Source organism: Poecile atricapillus, chromosome 2, assembly GCF_030490865.1.
Source record: "Poecile atricapillus isolate bPoeAtr1 chromosome 2, bPoeAtr1.hap1, whole genome shotgun sequence".
In the NCBI taxonomy this organism is placed as follows: domain Eukaryota; kingdom Metazoa; phylum Chordata; class Aves; order Passeriformes; family Paridae; genus Poecile; species Poecile atricapillus.
In genome coordinates this window covers 78,387,350-78,406,482 of record NC_081250.1, presented here as the reverse complement: position 1 = coordinate 78,406,482, position 19,133 = coordinate 78,387,350, and the positions used below count along the sequence as shown (strand labels likewise).

At 40.0% G+C, this 19,133-nt stretch overlaps 1 protein-coding gene across 1 annotated transcript in view; it reads right to left on the bottom strand.

The window, feature by feature from the left end:
• ANKH (ANKH inorganic pyrophosphate transport regulator) overlaps positions 1-19,133 on the bottom strand; it is a 104,005-nt gene that overhangs the window by 28,895 nt on the left and 55,977 nt on the right. Inside the window, exons 2-7 of the mRNA XM_058830847.1 lie at positions 17,440-17,656; positions 8,882-9,000; positions 7,676-7,759; positions 5,099-5,269; positions 4,361-4,495; positions 1,521-1,613 (exon numbers count right to left, since the gene is read on the bottom strand). Of these exons, the coding sequence (XP_058686830.1) occupies positions 1,521-1,613; positions 4,361-4,495; positions 5,099-5,269; positions 7,676-7,759; positions 8,882-9,000; positions 17,440-17,656 (819 nt within the window). The remainder of the gene's footprint in view (positions 1-1,520; positions 1,614-4,360; positions 4,496-5,098; positions 5,270-7,675; positions 7,760-8,881; positions 9,001-17,439; positions 17,657-19,133) is intronic.

Sequence of the window (19,133 nt, the reverse complement as noted above, 5' to 3'; positions counted from 1 at the left end):
GGGTACAGAAATATGAAAGTGCTTCTATCTGGACTCTTCTGAGAAAGACTTACATTACAGAAACAAAGCTTTTGAAAGTCACAGTGACACAAAGTGATGCATGACCGAGAGAAAAGCAATTCTCACAGCAATCTTAAAACAACGACTGTGGGTTTCAGGTTTGGTATTTATTGTCTGAAAAGTATAGTGAAGGCATTTACACATATGGTTGCCACGATGAGATATCCTTTATACTCATTTTGTATATTTTACTACTTTCTCTTCAGACATTGAACTAAAATTCTCATTAGTACTTTTCCAGCAGTTAGATAAACTGTACCCATCTGTGTCTTACCCTATCATTTTCTTCCTCACATTGTCCCACAAGAGCCCTGTGAGAAGCCTTTTAACTGGAATAAACAAATGGACAAATCATGGCCTAATCCTGTCACCACTGCAGCTGTCAGCATCTTTCACCAGCTAAATGAGACCTGAATTTAGGAGTCTTAACTGCTGTCACTATTGCTTGGCAACAGTGCATTTGATTGTGGCTTGCATCAAATGATGTTAGCAGCTCCTGAGTTTCCTGTCCCAAATTATTTTTATCTTGCAGTTCACTGGGTTTGCATCTGCAGTTCCTTTTCAGCAGGATGGCCTCTGAGAAAGCCTACATGTGGTATTTTATCTGACAGGTCAATTAAATTGTACACAGGCAGGTTAGGAGGTTATGAATAATTTGACTTTGTGTTGGTTTTAAGTTCTCCTTGGAAATACAGTGGATGATATTAAACAGGGCTTGCTCCAGTTAAATACATTCCAGAGAAAACAAATGTATTTTTCATGAGTATTTGGAACCAGAAAGTTCAGTTACTAATTGGTAAATAAAGGGAAGGAGAGGATCTGCCATTTGAATTCCAGTCATGGGACAGGACAATTCTTTGCATTGCATATGGACTAGTGAATACCAGTTATAAATCAGAGCAAAAAAAGAGACTAAAAAAAATTAATTTTTCCTCTGCACTCAGTTTCAGGAGCAATCCTTGCATTCTTACATAATTACATTATTTACCAACAAAAATCTTTATAGCCTTGGTCAGCTAAGTCAGTACTAGGAAAAGAATGTCTGTTATCTGTGTTAGTGTGTATGAAACACCCTTTTCTAAGTATTAACATAAGCAAATGAACCCAAACCCACTTGAGAGATACCATAAAATCTGGAGAAGAGACCTGAGTTCGCTCATTCAGTGATGACTTTTTGTGAGAAATCACTTCATTACCTAAGTAGCTACCTCATAGTAAGGACTTTTTAATCCTTAAAAATACAGCACCTATCTATCCAAAAGGCAGCCTAATGGCTTGTAACACAGAGCTAAGGCTAAAATCATAAATCAGACGACAGCTTGAAGCCACCAAAAGCCAATTAATTTTAACCAGATTTTAAGAAAACCTATCAGTGGAGCAACAAACAAAGAGAACTAGGAGGAGCAAACACACAAAACCCCATAGGAGGTATTTATGACAGCCCTAACAGGGACACTCACCTTGTCAAAAGCAGGGTATACAGCTCTGATCTCTGTCAGCCAGCCATAGGGCATGTGTCCCACAGGATATGTAGCTGTCAAAATTGCTACTGCCTATGAACAGAGACAGAGACAACTCTTCAAACACAACAGTTAAACTAACATAGGGTGCTAGTGCCCACCAGTATCACCATGCTGACCTTGCCATGATATGAAATATTTTGTTTCACGAAGACCATCAAAATGGCTGGCATTTGGCCTGGCATTTTAAGCTTATTAAATTTTTTTGTGACGTGAAGTTACCTAAGTCAGCTTTGCCATTTCACCATCACTCTGGGATAATAGTTAACTTGAGCTGTGGTACATCCCTTAACCAGCCCAACACCTTCCTCCCATATTGCTCCTGAGTTATTTTACCTGCAGATACCTGAGCAGCAGAATGCCCTGCAGCTCACAGTAGTTTTGATACATACCACATAATTTCAATTTATATGTATGTTTTACTTGGTTATTCATAATTAAAACAGCTCCGAGTAAGACAGACAGACTATAAATCAGTGGACCTCAGTGGCTGACTGAATTTGGACATCAATCTGACTGCCTGGGGGCACAAGGCACTTATGAGACAAAAAATCTACCTCTCCCCACTCTGGTGCTCTTCAATGAGCACCAGACAAAAATAATTCCAGATGAACATTTATATGGGAAGAAACAATTCACTGCTTGAAGTTTTAAAACTAGGCCCCTTTAGTCTCTCACAAGTACAGTCCAAGACGTTTATCAAAGATATAAGCTCCCCCACATATTAATTGACGGTGCTTGGGTTCCTTTTGTCTGCAGGTTCAGATCTGTTACAATCCATGCATTTCTCATTCATTTTAAATCCGGCAATTGGCAGTGTTAAGAAAGACCTTTTTTAACTACTGATGTTTCTGTTTCACTCCCAAACTTTCAAAATACATTTTCTTGATTATCTGAGCCCATTTTCCAATTATAAATGTAACTGCTGTCTTTGCTTGGTTAAAAGATCTATACAAACACAGGACCATGTAGCAAGCTAATTTGTTTCCTGTGCTGTTTGATAAGAAAGTGGAATGTAGTGATATCCACAGAGAGGAAGAGAGTGGTATAGATCTTTCCCTGTTAATAATAGCTTTAATAATGTTTAATGTACCTTGAAAAAGTAATTAGCTCAAATAAAACAAATTGCAATTTGAAGTTAGTACCCTTTTAAATTGCACATCCTCCCATTACTTTACTTCCATCAGAATTTCCATCTGTATGAAACCTAACTAGGTTAAATTGAGTAAGGAATATAAAAGCGATTTTGCTTATTTTCATCGTTAAATCCAAAAAGACTGCAAAGACTCAGCACCTGTAAAAGGAAAAAGTATTTCACTACCATATTTTGAATGCTAGATCCTGCTTGGATGAAAGTATTAGGTTTTTAGCAGTGATTTTTTTCCCAGTATTTTTCCTCAGCTAGTGTTATTCCAACATATATGCATGAAAGTTTTCCTAAATGTCCAGCACTTGTATTTGACGCGTGGAAAAGGCACCTGTGAAAGCCACCACCAAAGAGGCAGCCCAATCACCACAACTGTGCTGGCACTCCAAACAAAAGCAGTGGGAGTTGAACAGTGCAAGTGGATTTGTGGTCCTCATGAACATGCTACAGCCTAGTCCTTCACAGGGACTCCCTGACCATAACTAAAGCTACTGCTATTATTGAATAGGGGACCTGTAAAACTCCTGTGGATACTGATGCTCCTGTCACTGATGTTATCTGTGTTGCCAGCACCCCCCTTTTCAGAGGTAATTATTTCAGAATCAGAGAAAGCTGGGATGTGACCAATACTGTTAGTATAAAACCACCAGCAAATCACCAGCTTTGACATGCATTTGAAGTCATTCTAATAGCAACAAAATATAACTGGCTAGCCATGAAATCTAAAATTGAAAGTCACCAAGAAACGCAAAACTGATCTTTTCTAACCTGTGGCTCCCCTTGTACGGAGATCACTGCTAACACATAGACTGATCCCTGAATCACGTATGTAAAAGCATTATGTTTCCTAAGTTCTCTTCTCACAGCTGTGTAATTGCAGTCTCTGGCACCTTCTGAGTGAGTGAAATACACAGTATCATGTATGACAAATTAGCAGCAGACCTTTGAACTTCTCATTTAGTATCTTACAGCTTTGCTTATCCTATGGCTATATGCACCTAGACATCCCCATATGAAACTGGCAGCAGAAGTCCCCCAGACTTTTTAAGAGAATGGGTCAGCTTGCGGTAAAAGGCTCTGCATTACAATTAGAAATCCGTCTCCCAACAGCTGTAGGAGACTTACTGGAGTAATCTGAAATTCCTCAAGAGAAACAGAGTGCATTTCATATCCCAAGCAGGAGACAGATTTTTTTTTTGTGTTTTTTTTTTGTCTCTACACTGTTCTGTGTGATGCACTGACAGCCAACAGTAGTTTCACTTCAGTTTGCACAGCCGTAAAATATACATGACAGCAAAGAGTAGGACATGGGACTACTGTCAACTGTCCTAAAATTTCTGGGATCTATATGCTCCAGATTATATGTATCTATGAGTAGAGCATAAAAACCTGGGATGCAGGCACTGTTCAGTGAAAAAATTCTATTAGTCTTGTTGAGGGTGACATCCCCCTAGACCTGGTAGAAGGGCTCATGGTGAGAGTCCAAGCAATCTTCTTTTCAAGCATAAAAAGAGCACTAAACAGAAATGTACTTAAGACAATTTTTTCTTGTCAGCTTGGCTGAGAAGAGCGGCACAGAGGTAACGCCATGGAAATGATCATTTGCAGTAATGGAGAGCACTGCCTTTCTTACCTCAGTGGCTGCAGAACTGCCACCTAGGTCCCGGGAGACAAAAAGGTTGACAATGGGCCTACTTATTCGCTGAGTTGCCAAAATTAATGCCAAAGGCCACCAGAAACTCAGCATCTTCCTTATTGTAGCTTCTCCCTGCAACACAGGGTAAAAAAAATGAAGTGTGTTTGGACAAAAACATGCAGCACAGAACCAAAAGCATGGAGAAAGGTTTTCTGCTTTTCCCATCTATTGTCAGTTTGGTACATTCATTTCAATAATTTTCAATATGATATTTAAAGTGATGATATGATGAAATATTTTTACTCATGGTAGCAATACTGATTCAAAAGAAGATGTGTCATGGATCTCAATAAATAATGCATAAGGTATCTATCTGCATAATTTGTTCTGACTACCAGACAAAGCTACATGAAAAACAATATGACATTTGAAGAAAAAGAGAAATTTTGATATCTTCTTCCATATGAACTAAGGTGTTCACCTAGTTCATGCTGTGCTGTCTTACAGCTTGGTGCAGAGGTTCTCAGTAGACACATCCATACCATGGAAGGCATTGTGTCACATGTGCTGTTGCTGGATTAATTTCTACCATGCCTCTTTAACTGAAAAGGCAGTTTTTTCCTGCAGCACAGAGAGAAGGCCCTTCATGCACAGTGGTTTAATGTAGTATTATAACACAATAAAACCCCAAGTAAAATGATTGAGTTTGAAAAAACCACAAGTATGAAGACATACCCCCATTTCAGGCCCACTTCTGTCAGGAATAACATCATGTATGTTCCTGTAGTATCCGAGGCAGAGTGTGGTACATCGGACAAGTGCTCCCATGTATAAGGACAAGATTGGGATCAAGAGAGGCTCCCTGCACTCCAAGTGACTGTGAAGCAAAATGGCTACAAAAACAACCTGCAGAGAAAACAAACAAATGATTAACAATTTGTCCGTATGCTTCTCCAGGGCCAATGCATCTCCTCTCGGATTCCTACTAAATCAATCTGAACCAACAACTTGCATGGCTACAGTATCTATGGAAACTTTAGTCAGGATCCCCCAGCATTTGGTCATGTATATGAGAAGAACGAGAGTTAACTTCATACTCTATGAAACAGGACTTGAAGGCTGGGCAGGTGTCAGACTAGAACCCATAAATAGGAGAAGGCTGGCATGAAAGTCTAGCAAGGTCTGACAGAAAGCATGTGGCTGAGAGTCACCCTTCCCAGGAGAATGTGCTATTCTGATACACACTGAGGCTGGAGGCATGCTTCCAGCCATCTTACACCTTCTAAGCCCTACTATTTTTTAGTTTTTTTGGGGAAGGGGAGACGGTAGCAGCAATTAAAAAGCCAGATGTTTTAAAATATTCACTTCAAGATTTAGGAGCAGGAAGTTTTATGACAACCTAATTTTCAACTTTTTCAAGTGAAATTTCACTATTTCATTATTTGCTTTTCAGCTGAGTGCCACATTAATGTAAATTAAATGGAAACTTTTGGGCTAATGAACAGTTAGTTCATAATTCAGCCTCTTAAGACTAAATGTTCATTCCATAAAATGTGAAGGAACTGATTAATATGGTATTAGTCTCTTTGTTAAGTAGAGAGTGGATGAAATGTCTGTTCCAAATGACTCTGGATGGGGGACACAAGTGGAAAGCAAACTATGTTTGCTGCTGTAAAGAACAGAACCAAGACAATCCTGCCAGGACATGCAGGCATTCAAGTGAGTTACAAGAAATAAAATAGATACTGTTCAGGTGCATGTTCTCTCCTTCATTGCCAGAGCTGTAGAAGCAGTTAAGGAAAACCACACTCTGCAAATGTTCCTAAGGCAGGACACAATGCTTGTGAGGGTTTTCAAACTTACAAAAACATTGTTTTTCAGCAAACAGATACAAAGTCAGTCACAAAGAGCGTGCACATGAAGCTACTCAAGAAAAAGTGGCTACTGCCTGTGCTCGTACTCCCTGTCTAGGGCACAGATATAGGTACAAAGTTCTGGGCTATGACAGCCACAACTTTTTGTGTTCTGGATTTGCTCTTCCTCTGTGTAATATTCTGTTGAGAGAAGATGACAGGTGTCTTATTCATCACAACCCTGACATCCCACTCACCAACCGCTGTGGAAAGGGCACGGCCAAAATAAGAATTTGTTTCTGTATTTAGCTGTGCATGACCTGACATGCACCCAGGGTCAGGAAACTTTGTAGGTCACATCAGAACAAGAGCAGACCCTGAGTGCTAAGGTCATTTACAGTAATTGGTATTATCTCTGGGGATGTAGGGCAGTACTGTAGTGGGGCAGACCTGACAAATACAAAGAAACAACTGACTGAATGGTTCAAACTGGTTTATGGTTTCCTTATGTTAAATGTGAGGAAAATGCTATGGAAAATTGAACTGAGTGCCACTGACTTCATATTTGCTTTGATGTTGTATTGTCCTGTTTTATCCTCTTTCTTATCCAGTCATTACATCACTCAGCTGGGAACGGGGCAGTACAGCAACTGTTTACAGTTGCTGGGACTCTTAATTTCCTAATATTTTTATATGTTTTCAAAAGAGGGCTGTATATTGGTTCTTACATGCTACAACACTGGCCCTCATCAGTGTGTATGACTGTTATTTTTTCAGTGTGCCTAATACAAAGGAACAGGACAGTTAACACCTCCCTTTTGAAAGTTCAAGAAACATTTGGTCCTCGCTGAACCACCCAGGGGTCATCACCACAGACCTCTTCTGGTGCACTTCTGAGCCTTCACCTTTTGGAACTGTAACAAGTACTCAGAAGGTGGCTTACACTGCATTTCCTTGGATTAGACACCATGTGCCAAACTGACAGGTCAGCTGGAGAATCATGCCTTCACCTCCAACTCAGGAACTGTGCAAAGTGCTGGGGAGAACTTACAGAGAGAGAGAAAGATCTCTTTCAAAGCATTCTCTCAGCCTCAGGATTGGTAGTAGCCAGTGGTCTCTTTGTCTGACCTTTCTTTTCCCCAAATGTGTACATAAAGAACTTGTTTCTCAGACATTATGAGACAGGGCTGTGGAAGTGCTTCAGGACATGACCCTAAGCCAAACAGCCCTGGGAATTGACTTGATCCAGTCAAGTGAGACTGTCCTAAACCACAGCTGCCAGCAAACAGCTTTCACATGATGAACAGTTAGAGGGCAGCACTCAAGATTACTTCCTCTGGTGCCTTGCCTACTGAAGAGGGAGAAGGCACAGAGCGACTCTGTACAAGAGAGTTCCTGTTTACGCAAGCATCTGGTCCATAATGCAATGGGAACAGTGACTTCTACGAGGAGCCTTTACCTGAGCTATGACATCTGAGATGGAGGCACATCCCACTAGGAAACTGTACTTGTGTTTCAGCAGAATCCCAGCATGGGTCCATGCCTGAAAAAAAGCCAGAGGGAAGTTTGGGAAGCGATTATGATATTGTAAATGACTTCAGGTCCAAGAATGCTGTTTTCTGGTTGCTAAATTGTACACAAACAACCTTCAGCAGTTCCTGGTGTGAACCTGGGCAAACATTAAGCCCTTAATGCAGAGAAAACACTGTTGCATTGAGTTCCTCTTTGCCAGGCTGGCAGGGAGAATGGGGATAAATTTACAGACAGCACAGAAATTTCTGAGCACATCTAGTAAGAAAACAGCCCTTCACAAATCAGATGCTACACAGGATGAATTATCATAGTAAATAATCTAATAAATAATCATTCACCAGCTGGATGAACCTCTGAAGTGTAATATTCATTGGCCTACTGAGTCCTGTCTGGAAAAGAAAACCAACTTCAACTTCTTTTTAATGATCCAACTTCTTTTTATTATCAGTGACTGCTTCAAGCAGACAAAGTGGTGAGAAAGTGGTTGAAGCATTGTCATGAGAAGGCTCTCCTTTACCAGTTTTACACTGAGGCAGAGGCATTAAAAAGAGTTGCTGCATTTTCATGTTGTGCAGGCCACAACAACGAGCCTGGTGATCTGGGAAGCAGCAGCAGCTCTCCCCATGTGTGGGTCTCTTGCCCAAGCATTTGAGATACACTGGAGTTAGCTGTGCTTGTAAAAACTGATGGCAAGAAACATCTTTTTGATGAATTTGCTTTGAGAAAATATTGATATTATTCCTTGCGAGCTCTGCAGGTGATCTGGGAATGCATGGCAAATCCAAATCTTTCACCACAAAAACCAGAAATGATCAGAATGAGGTCACGTACAGACTACCAGTGCAGCTCATCATCACAAGATGACCAGGGCTTTCCAACAGTCACATACTGTAACAACAACAAGGCAGCTAAGGTTTTTGACATCTGTCATGATCTCTGGATGTTTAAAGTTCACTCAGATGCTTTCTCCATGTAACAGATGAGTCTAGGTATATACAGAATTACGGCTTGCAAAGGCAATTACTGCTTACTTCTGCATACTTCAGTTTCCCATCAGGTTACAAAATTTGTGAACTAAGGTCACAAAAACATAACATTAACATTAAATTTCAGTTCTGAATCAGGCACTTACCATGGCATCCATAAAAGGGAAGGCAGCAAGATATAGGAAGGCCCTCCGAGTTTTACTTCCCACTGATTCATCCACATGGTGCAGCTTATTAATAATGTAATATCCCAAATCACTATATGCTGTAGAGAAACAAGATAAGAATGAAAAACAAAGGTTGCATATGGACTCTTGGGTGAGATATTCAGAAGTACCTGAAAGACTGTGATGCCTCAAAGCTCAGACACACTTCCACTTAACAAACAGCTGCAAGGGCTTCAGATACTGCAGCCTCACTGGCTGCTATTTATGACTAAGAAGTGCTCTCATGGTTCTTTTTAAAGTAACCTTTGGCAGAGGCATGATAACAAATGGCTAGATTGGGAGATGAGTATAGTAAGTGCCACATCTGTTTGCTAAATGAACACACTGGTACTCCAGAAAATCTACTGCTCCTTCAGAAAATCAAGGCTCTTTGTTAGAAAAGCTGTTTTCACCAGGCTTTGTGTATTTCATGCAATATAGTGCCTTTAAATGCTGAAACCATCGATTATCACTGCATTCTCATGACATTACCTGTAAACCTGCCTGAAGCTGTAAAAGGATACTGGGACTTGTGACAGCAGGCAACAAATCACACTCCTTAAGCCTCTCCCTTACTCTGCCTAATGACCACCTCTGCCAGGACTTGTCAGGACAATGTGTGCTTTGCTGTGCAGTCCCTGGGCACCCTTGACTTTTCCTTCCTTATCTAGAGCCAGCACCTCCAGAGCCACAAGCCACAACAGGGCACCTCTGGAAATCAGGCGGTTCCCACTTCTAATTGCCAGTGTGTTGCTTCACTATCCGGTTTCAAACCAAGACAACTTTTAGTGTTGGACAGCATTCTCTTTCCAGGCCTCTTTTCACAAGGTGTTGGGTTGAAGGCTGCACAGACATGACAAGTCCCCACACAGTTCTCTGCACAACTGCTTACAGTTCTGTTTGTAGCCATGTTACCCAGCTGTTTTAAGAACCCCAGAGTCCTCCCAATAACCAGGTATAACAAAGGCTGTGACTTTAGTCTGAACTATGGAGACAAATACAATATGCAGAGGTAAAAATCCAAATCAGTTTTAACCTTCTACAGACCATGTTCTAGACCTGCACATCATTACTTGATTTCCTCTATACACTTGCAATAGCTGTTAAGAGAGTGATCAGGCTGTGAGGCTGATCTCCCCCAATACAAGTAATGGCAGAATTATTTGTGTCTGGGGAGCCTTATTTCAGTTCTCTCCTACTTGTATATTTTCTAAGTTAGCTATTTCAAATGTGAACATCTAACTAATTTTTCATTTATAAGAACCTTATTATCTTTGTACAGACCTTCATGTAAGGCATTTCAGGAAAGTGATCCTTTTCACGCATGCAGGTCTCATAACTGCATTGATAAATGCTAACATTAGTCATCAAATTCAATCTTAGCCTAAAACTGTCACTCATACCTCTTAAACACTATTTGGAAGCAACTGAAGAGGAGTTTAAGTAATCATTGTTTTGTGATGGTTTACAGATACAGCAGTTAAACGATTAACAGAACTTAAAAGACTATTTGAGTCCAAACAAGACAGTGTAAACAAGACAGTAAAATAAAAGGTGATATGATAGCAATGTGAACAAGTACAAGCCTCATTCCAGATAACCACGACTGCCCAAAAGATGCAAAAAATGTTTAAAACTCCCCCTTTCCCTATGCTGGATGTCCTTCCCCTGAACTATGACTGTTAGACTCACAGTCTCCAAATTCACTCAGTAAATCCCAAGTTGCTTAGCCATCTTCCTGAGGCACTCTCAGCCTTGTTTCCTTTTGAAGGCGGCTGGGGAAGAATTTTAAACCAGGACTCCAACTTTTCTTCAGTTTAGAGAAGGCAGTTTAGTCCCATAAGTGTTCAGGTGCTTGTTGCAGTTCAATCAAACATCAAGCACAACTTCTTTATATTTTTGCATGAATAGCCATGCGCCAATCTTTACTCAGTGTTTTGACAACTCTCTGCTACAAAGGGTCTTTTGTGTGTTAAGTCCTTGTGGAGAGTTGCTTTTATGGCAGGGCAATATATGGATGTTCCTGAATCAACTCATTTCAATGAAGGAAAGAAATTAGGAAGGTCTGTGAGGCAAGTCACGTGTGAAAGTCAGAATCATTCACTGAACTTTCTCTTAGGTTCCATTGAGTGTGCTTTACAATTCTGCACAAAAACTTAAAAACCAATGCAGGATTTTTATTCTCCACATAGTGACTGAGAATCGTAGTCCACATGCTGAGGAACCTGGTTCTGCAGAGGGGCCACTGCCACCAGTGCAGTGCTGCAGAAGTCACCCTTCCCTGCTCTCCCTGCCTTTCATCTGTTTTAAATGAGACTTCTAAAGTGTTTAGAATGTGAGTAATAAGTAACTTTTTTGTCTCCAAAGGCCATTGCATGTTGGTTTTGTTTTTTTTACCTAAAGTTTACTATCACAGAAAAATTCACAGAATGAGAGGGTCAGAGGCTGGACTACTCTCACTTCTAAGAAAAGGGTTGTAGTTTATTGGCAGGGCACTCTCAAGGCACTTATACCATTACAACTCATAGCACCACATTTTTAAGATTTCTAGGGATATCAGCACTGAACTCTGTAAACTTCAAAGATTTTTTTTCCTTTCCCCCATAAAAAAATTTAATTGCACATTTTTAATACGATTTTGATTTTAAATTCATAATCGTTAAACTTAAAACATTGTTTTCAAAATAGTAAACTATTTCTTATGTCAGTGAAAGCACACAATCACTTTTGCTGATGTCCATGTATGTTTCCATTCTCACAAAGGACTCAGCAAGCTGAGATTCACTGACAAACATACAGGCATGTGACACTGAACTGTGAATCAAGCAATTGCTGATGCAATTAGAATTTAACCTTGGCCAACCTTACAAACTTATTATGAAGAATGGTACAAAATTAATAACAGAGACAACAGAGCCAGAGAGTATTACATGAATCTAAAGCAGATGGTGCTTCCCACTTCTTGCATAATTTCAACTAAAACAGAGAAGTCCATGTCCAAGACAAGCTGCCTGTTTGCTCTTCTCTAATACCTCATTTATTCTGCTGTGTCTAAGGATCAGATTTGCTAGTGAAGCTAAGCAAGAATTCTTGCTTTTGTTTTTTAAGACACAGAAGGTCAAGAAACGACACTGAAAACCGTACACCTAATTGGATCTCCTGGTCCCTACACTGATTTCTCTAGTAAGCCAGTTACTACCACACAAACTTCAGATACCCTTAAAACAACACACTCTTAATGATTCCAGCAGTCTCAGACAAATAGCTGTACTGTAGTTATTTCCGAGCTGACTACTACTGATCATGTCATACTTAAATCATAAAGAAAAAAACTCTCAGAGGAAGTGACACCATTTACTTCCAGACATGGAGCTACATATGACAAAAATAGCTTAACTGGAAGAAAAAAATCCAAAACATGATTTTGGGTTAAAGCGTGTTCTTTCTAGACACATTCCATTTACATTCTTTGCTGCCAGTTCTAAAAATGAACTTGGAGACTTAAGAAGTAGCAAATCTATTCTGCTGCTTGTTGGAAAAATGGTTCACATGGCCAAAACTGATGCTCATCAATTTCTTAGTCACAGAATGCTCTGAATTGAAACAGACACACAAGGAACCAAAAAGTTCAGCTCTTAAGTGAATGGCCTGTACAGGGGCCAAACCCACAACCTTGGTGTTATTAGCACCATGCTTAATGCACTGTGCTAATTTGTTCAGCTAAGTGATTTGGGCAGATAGGAAAATGTGAAAAAACAAAAGCAGATCTTCATTTGGAGATGCCACAGGGTATATAAATTTCTTTATGTCTTTGGCTAGCTTGAATTTAAAACAGAAGAGAAAGCCTCTGTTTTCCCCACGTGAAAGCTCAGATGACCAGAGTATTCAAGGTGTTGTAATTTTTTTTTCTTTGCTTATAGCAATACATGAATTAAAGAAAACCAGAACATCTTAGGAGCATCTCAGTGAAGACTGATTACTGCAATCACATTTTTCTGTGCTCAGGTCTAGTTCCAAAATTGCATTAGTTAATTTTCCCAAATCTATGAATGACTTTTAGCATCTGAGATATCTTCATATAAGCCAGTATTTCATAAGTCTCAAAATTATCCTGTTTTAACTGAAGTACAATCATTGCCATCCAAAAGTGCTTTGGTCATAAGTGCTGCTCCTTTGTCCTGAGCACCTTGTTGGAAAGAAACTGCCCCTGTTGTGGGAAAAGGGTTGGGGCAGCCAGGGAAGCGTGTTACTGCTTTAGCAATGACCATACTGAAGTAGGACAAATTCTTAATGAATTACATTTTATTTTTATTTAGAGCGGGGAGGGGGAAAGCAGAAAACCCAGATTATATTCTGGTTCGTGTTCCTGTGCTGTCCTTTTTTCCAGGGCAAAATGTTTAGTATACCCCAGTACAGTGTTCTTGCTGGAACAAGACTGACTAAAAGAAAAATGCCTTAGCTTGTCATAACCCACTCTGTAACTCCTAGTCTCTGGAAAATTCCAGTAGTGTTACACTGGAACTGGTGGGATTACACCTATGTCTCACTTCCTACGGAGAGTTCTAATGTACATGCAGTGATCATGCATGTGGGAAGTTCAAAAGTATCATCGGAATTGCTAGGAACTGCTGAAGTTTTCCCCTGTGCAAACTATGGCCCACGCTCAGCAGCCTGACAGTAATAAATGGGCACAACAAATCACTCGTGTGTCTTGGCCATCCAATCTGCTATAGATTACTCCTGAAGTTAACCTACACTTAAGTTTACTGGTTACTAAAGTTCCATCCTTTTTCTCCTGGTGATGACAATGATTCATCATGTAGGTTTTAATCAGGTATAGCAAAAAGCAAAGAGGATGTTTCCTCAAAGTAACTGCTGCTCTGTCATTTCTAGAACTACCGAGAATTATTCAAAAGGAAATACACTTTCTTAATGTACTATTTCTCAGTAAACTAGCGAAAAGTTGAACAATGCTGTTTTATTGCCAAAGAAATACTTCATATTGCCAAAGAACTCTTCATGACACTGATGTTGAAAGACTCAGTAAGGAGGGCTTACCAACAACACTAAGAAATGCGTATTAGCATAATGTTATATAAATGACTTTTCTGTTAAGCTGGCAATTTAGTAAGATGTCAAAAATATGCAGAGATAGGCTTAGCATCTTGAATCCCTTCTCTTACAGCCACCAAAAAGCCAATCTCTGAAGTAACAAGACACTTTAGATCCTGGCTCCATAGTGAACTTCCCACCAGGAAACTAATTGGTGGCAGTAGCTGACCTCAAAGTAGCCCAAGGGAAGGAAGGCAGAATTCTATATTCTACTTCCAGATCACACCTGAAACAGCCAATCCAGGAACACTGTACTGACAAGGTTTACAACAGTGTTGGAAGTGGGATGAGAATATGGGTTTTGAATTCCTTTGGCCAACTTGGTAGTTACTGCTACCTCTACAGGGGGAGTGACAGGAGCTGCTGGTGAGGACTTTGGAGACCTTCATAAGGACGTGGCTGGGTGATGACTATGCCACCCAGAGCTTGCAGCTGTGAGTTAAAGCGGTTTAGCTCAGCCAGCCACTGGCACAGAGGATTGTGTGAGCCCCACTGGGGAAGCAGCAGTGGGGAACTGGTGCTGAAGCAATGAAGCATGAGTCAGGTGGGTGAAATGGTCTGGTTTGATATTTTCCATGAGTAGAGGCTGCTGCTTGTGACGAGCTGTGTGTGTAGACTGCAAATAGTCTCTATTACAGCTGGAAATGTGGTGATTCATTGTGGTCACTGTGTTTCTACGACCACTTGTTTTCTTCCTTTTGACTTTTGGTACTCCTTATTTCATTGGGCTTTTTATTTTGTTTCTTCCTGGGCTTCGACAGTCCATAGCAGATAGACATGTCATCTTCCTTAGCCCTATATTTATGGCATGTGGAAAAAATTCAGTCCCCTAAGTGCTATTTGTTTCTCTTTTTCATCCACCAAGCATCAGTGACCTGTATCTTGTAGATAGCCTGTGACAGGCTTGCAGCTGCTGAGAAGTACTTGCAGGTCCTAGGAGGCTGCCTGTCACTGGACTCCTTCTCTTCTTCCTGCTAGGCAGGCTGTGTATCTGTAGGTCAGAGCAAAATAATCAGGACTTGAAACACGTTCAAAGGATACTTGGAACATAAAATTTGGCAATATCACCCAGGCAATTGGTGCTAGAATCTGACTAACTCCATTCCCTCGGGCGCTCTGCCAGTCTCTGCTGTGGCCTTTGCGTATTTTCAGGCATAGACAAGTTAAAACACCAAGAAATATTTTGCAGTCTGTCACCATAAAAAGCTGAAAGATTGTGTGCAGCCCTTTAATTCAGGACTTTAAAGCATGGTAAGCACAGCCTCCTTTTTTTCCCAGTATCTGCAGAGTGCATTTCAGAGGTTCCGAACTCAGCAGGGCTCTACTTCCAGGCAAAAGCACAAAACTTAGCTGACAGGTTTTCCAAACACTGTTCCAAACACCTCCTTTCAGTAAGAAGTCCCACACAGAAAATCCAGTTATGTTTTTCACCTGGAAATCTGATAGTTATACTTAAAACTTTCTTAAAATCTATTCTAGCTTAAAATAAAAAACTGTATGAGTAGAAAATAACTTTTTATCCAGCTGGCAAAGGCAAAAACTTTGACCAGCACTGGCACAAAAGCAAGTGAGCAACTAGAAGAGCAGCTCTGGGGGCTGAAGAAACATTCCAAGCAAAGAAATATGAGAGCCAAATGGGCCAAAATTTATAACAGTGGCTCAATAAAACACTGTCAAATATAAACATATTTAGGAAGTGACCAATCGAAATCAGTGAATTAAATTAACTTGAATGCATGGCTTCAGCTTATAAAATTAGCAATACCTTATCCCTGGCACACAGTTGCTAGTGGCTGGTGAGCCATTACTGTAAGCATTTTTTTGACTGTAACACAGAGCAAAGCTAAATAGCACAGGGCTCACATACCGGTGGTGGAATAAGAGGTATGATGGTCAAAACAAACTGTAGTGCTTGGAAGGCACATAGAACTGGTGGATATAGCCTGTTAAAGGGTAAGAGTTTGTATTTACCAGATGGATCTTGTACCTACTCAGGCAGGAACTGAAACAGTCCTATTCTATTCTATTCTATTCTATTCTATTCTATTCTATTCTATTCTATTCTATTCTATTCTATTCTATTCTATTCTATTCTATTCTATTCTATTCTATTCTATTCTATTCTATTCTATTCTATTCTATTCTATTCTATTCTACTCTACTCTACTCTACTCTACTCTACTCTACTCTACTCTACTCTACTCTACTCCACTCTATTCCTTTCTATTCCATACGATGAACTGCAGCACATGTTGCTCTTGAGATATTAACAGCCTGACAATGAATGCTGCCTCCCTTTGAGGCCATTCTGAGCTTTCACAGCAATTCAGGACATTACACTGGCGTTTCCCATTTTTCTGTGCTGGAATGACACCCTACTGGTGGTGATCCAATCCAGCCCTACTGCCTGTCAACCAACACATGCCTCCATAGGCTGTCACATTATCTCCTCCCTCCCACCCTTTACAACTCTCAGCCTGTTCGGATTTTACCTGCTCAATGCAGTGTACTCTCTGCTTCTTCCTCCAGAATCTCCTGTTCGTCATTGCTACAGTCCAGGGGTTTCAGCTCTGTAGAGTTAGCCAGAAGGTGCAAAGAATCTTGTGGACTTCTTGGAGAGAACAATGTTAAAGGTCTTCCAAGTTAAATGGCTTTTATTGCTGTGGTTGATGCTGGAGTTGATATCCCATTTTTCTAGGCTCTCAAAAACTGTCAAATCCTGTGGTTGCCATTTTTTAATATTCAGTTTGTGTCTGCTTGTGTATTTTCTTTGCTTCAGAGTACACTCAGGGAGTTGGTCTCAGTTTGGTGTAAATTGTTCTTGGTAACCTCTTCCTCGCAGATTAATTGTTCAACAGAAGTGGATGATGCCCAGCAGCAGTAGTGAGTACTAACTGATATTTTAATGATGATGCTGGCACCTGCCTGCTGAGAGTTTTGTACTGGGAGATAAGTAGCAAAGGAATAGGTACAGAGGGAGTACACCAACAATGCCACAAAGAACTGACAAACAGCCCTATCAAGCAAAATTTGAAGTCCTGCCAAGCCAAACCAGCAGATACTGCTAGCTGATCATCACTACCTAACAGTAACACTGAGCTATCAGCTTCAGGTCATCAAAACTTTGCTCATATATCTGACAGAAAGAGATCATAGTATGTTTTGTTTCCAGGCAGGAGAGCCCTATGTGTGGAATCTGCTCCTTAATAACCCGTTTAAAAAGCAATAAAATTGCGTGGATGGGCATGATACCAGCCCAAGAGAACTCATCTCTTCTGCATCTCCTGTTGTACTTACAAATGAAATATTAAGCCTGCAGCTTAAAGAGTTTGAAGAGTTGGTGAGGGAAACAAATTAAAAGTCATATTAACTATACGTGACCTTACCTATTAAGGTATGAAATACAGCAGCTACAGCGCCAGCCACAACCATGCACAAAACTGCTTTGGTCCTGTCTCTCTTGCTGTTCACAAACACCAGACCTACATTTTTGAAGTCACTCATCGGACCCGTGAAGAACTTCATCAGGGAGTATGCCAGCCCATAGCTGGCTAACATTTCCACAGCATCTTCCTTGACAGCAGCGATGCCCCTATTCAAGGCCTGTGGGAACACAGAAAGAGCAAATGTTGTAGCACATGTGGAAGGGTACCAAACACCATTTCCTGCATCTGGTTTTTGAAGGAAGAAGTTTAACTGTCATTGTTTTAATTCCAAGCTGGACTTTATTTCCCTGGATTCAGCAGCAGTAACTTGTGACCTAATTTAATATAGACTAAATTCAAGTCAAGTAGACTTGAAGGTAAGGTAAGTATCGGTTTCTGAAGTATATAATGGAACTTCTCCCATACCAGAAGTCAGTCTCTTTCCTTTTTAGAATAATTTTACAACCTGTTAATAGTCATGGATAACACAAAACCACTGAAATACCGCTCTGAGGTTTCAGCCATAATTTCAACAGAGCATAGTCCTTGCAGGTCATTTTTACAGGTAAAAGCTCTGGTATATGCTCAAAATTGAGGAGCTAAAAAACTTTTCCCATGTAACAAGCTTTTCACAACACCTGATGCAATTGTTGTGAATAGCTGATATTAGTCTATGACTTTCATTATGAAATGAGGCCAAATATGCATATAATTCAATCTAACTTTAAATCTCCTTTCATTTAGTTGACATACACATATTTGTGTATACACAAATTTGTGTGTTTGTATTTGGTACCGTATTCATTTATGTCCCTTTGCAGGAAATTTAAGAAGAAATACAGCACATATCTTTCAAGACATATTCAGGTGAAACTAACTTACTAATTTATTCTAGGTCTGTGTTTAGGAAATATCTGCCAATTAATCACTGAGAATTAGATGGATTATTTTTATAACTAAGATGAGCTGTAAAAAAGATGTGTAACATTCCTTCAGATTACAGCTTGAACCAAAATGCTTCTAAAGTATTGAATAAAAATGACAGAATGATAAATTTTATCTGCAGAGTGACAGCATCAATCATCTGGTACACCCAGTAACCTGTTAAAACAATATTAGATTCAAAAAGCATTAAGGATGAAATATGATTTGTTTTAACAAGCATTTAGTTCCTATGGGTTACAGCTGATGTGTGCTGACAGGGCCGCAGCAATCAGGACAACCAGGAAAATCTCGCCAAGCCACCACCCAAACCTCACTCACACTTATACAGTTCTAATTCCACTTTATCTGAATGAACAAACCAGCTAGACTATCATCAGGTAATTGTGGTAAAGTCTTTACATTTGAAATGTAAGCATAAGCTTTTTGTTTCAGTTATTTGACTTTATTTTCCCTTCCAAAGATCATACAAGCAAGCAATTCCTGTTGCCTTGAAAAGAACTTGCATCCCTGAAGTAGAAATGAGCGTTTTTCCTACTGTTCTTTCCATTCTTTCTATAAGACATTCTTAATTTTTGAAACTAAAGCTGCACTGTCAATGTAGCAAAAGCTGTAGAAAATACCAACTCCTCCACCTTTGATACCTGCCAACTCTCTTCTCTTTTAATGTGCCCTGACCTGAATGCCTGAGGCTCCAAATGTTTTCATCTGTC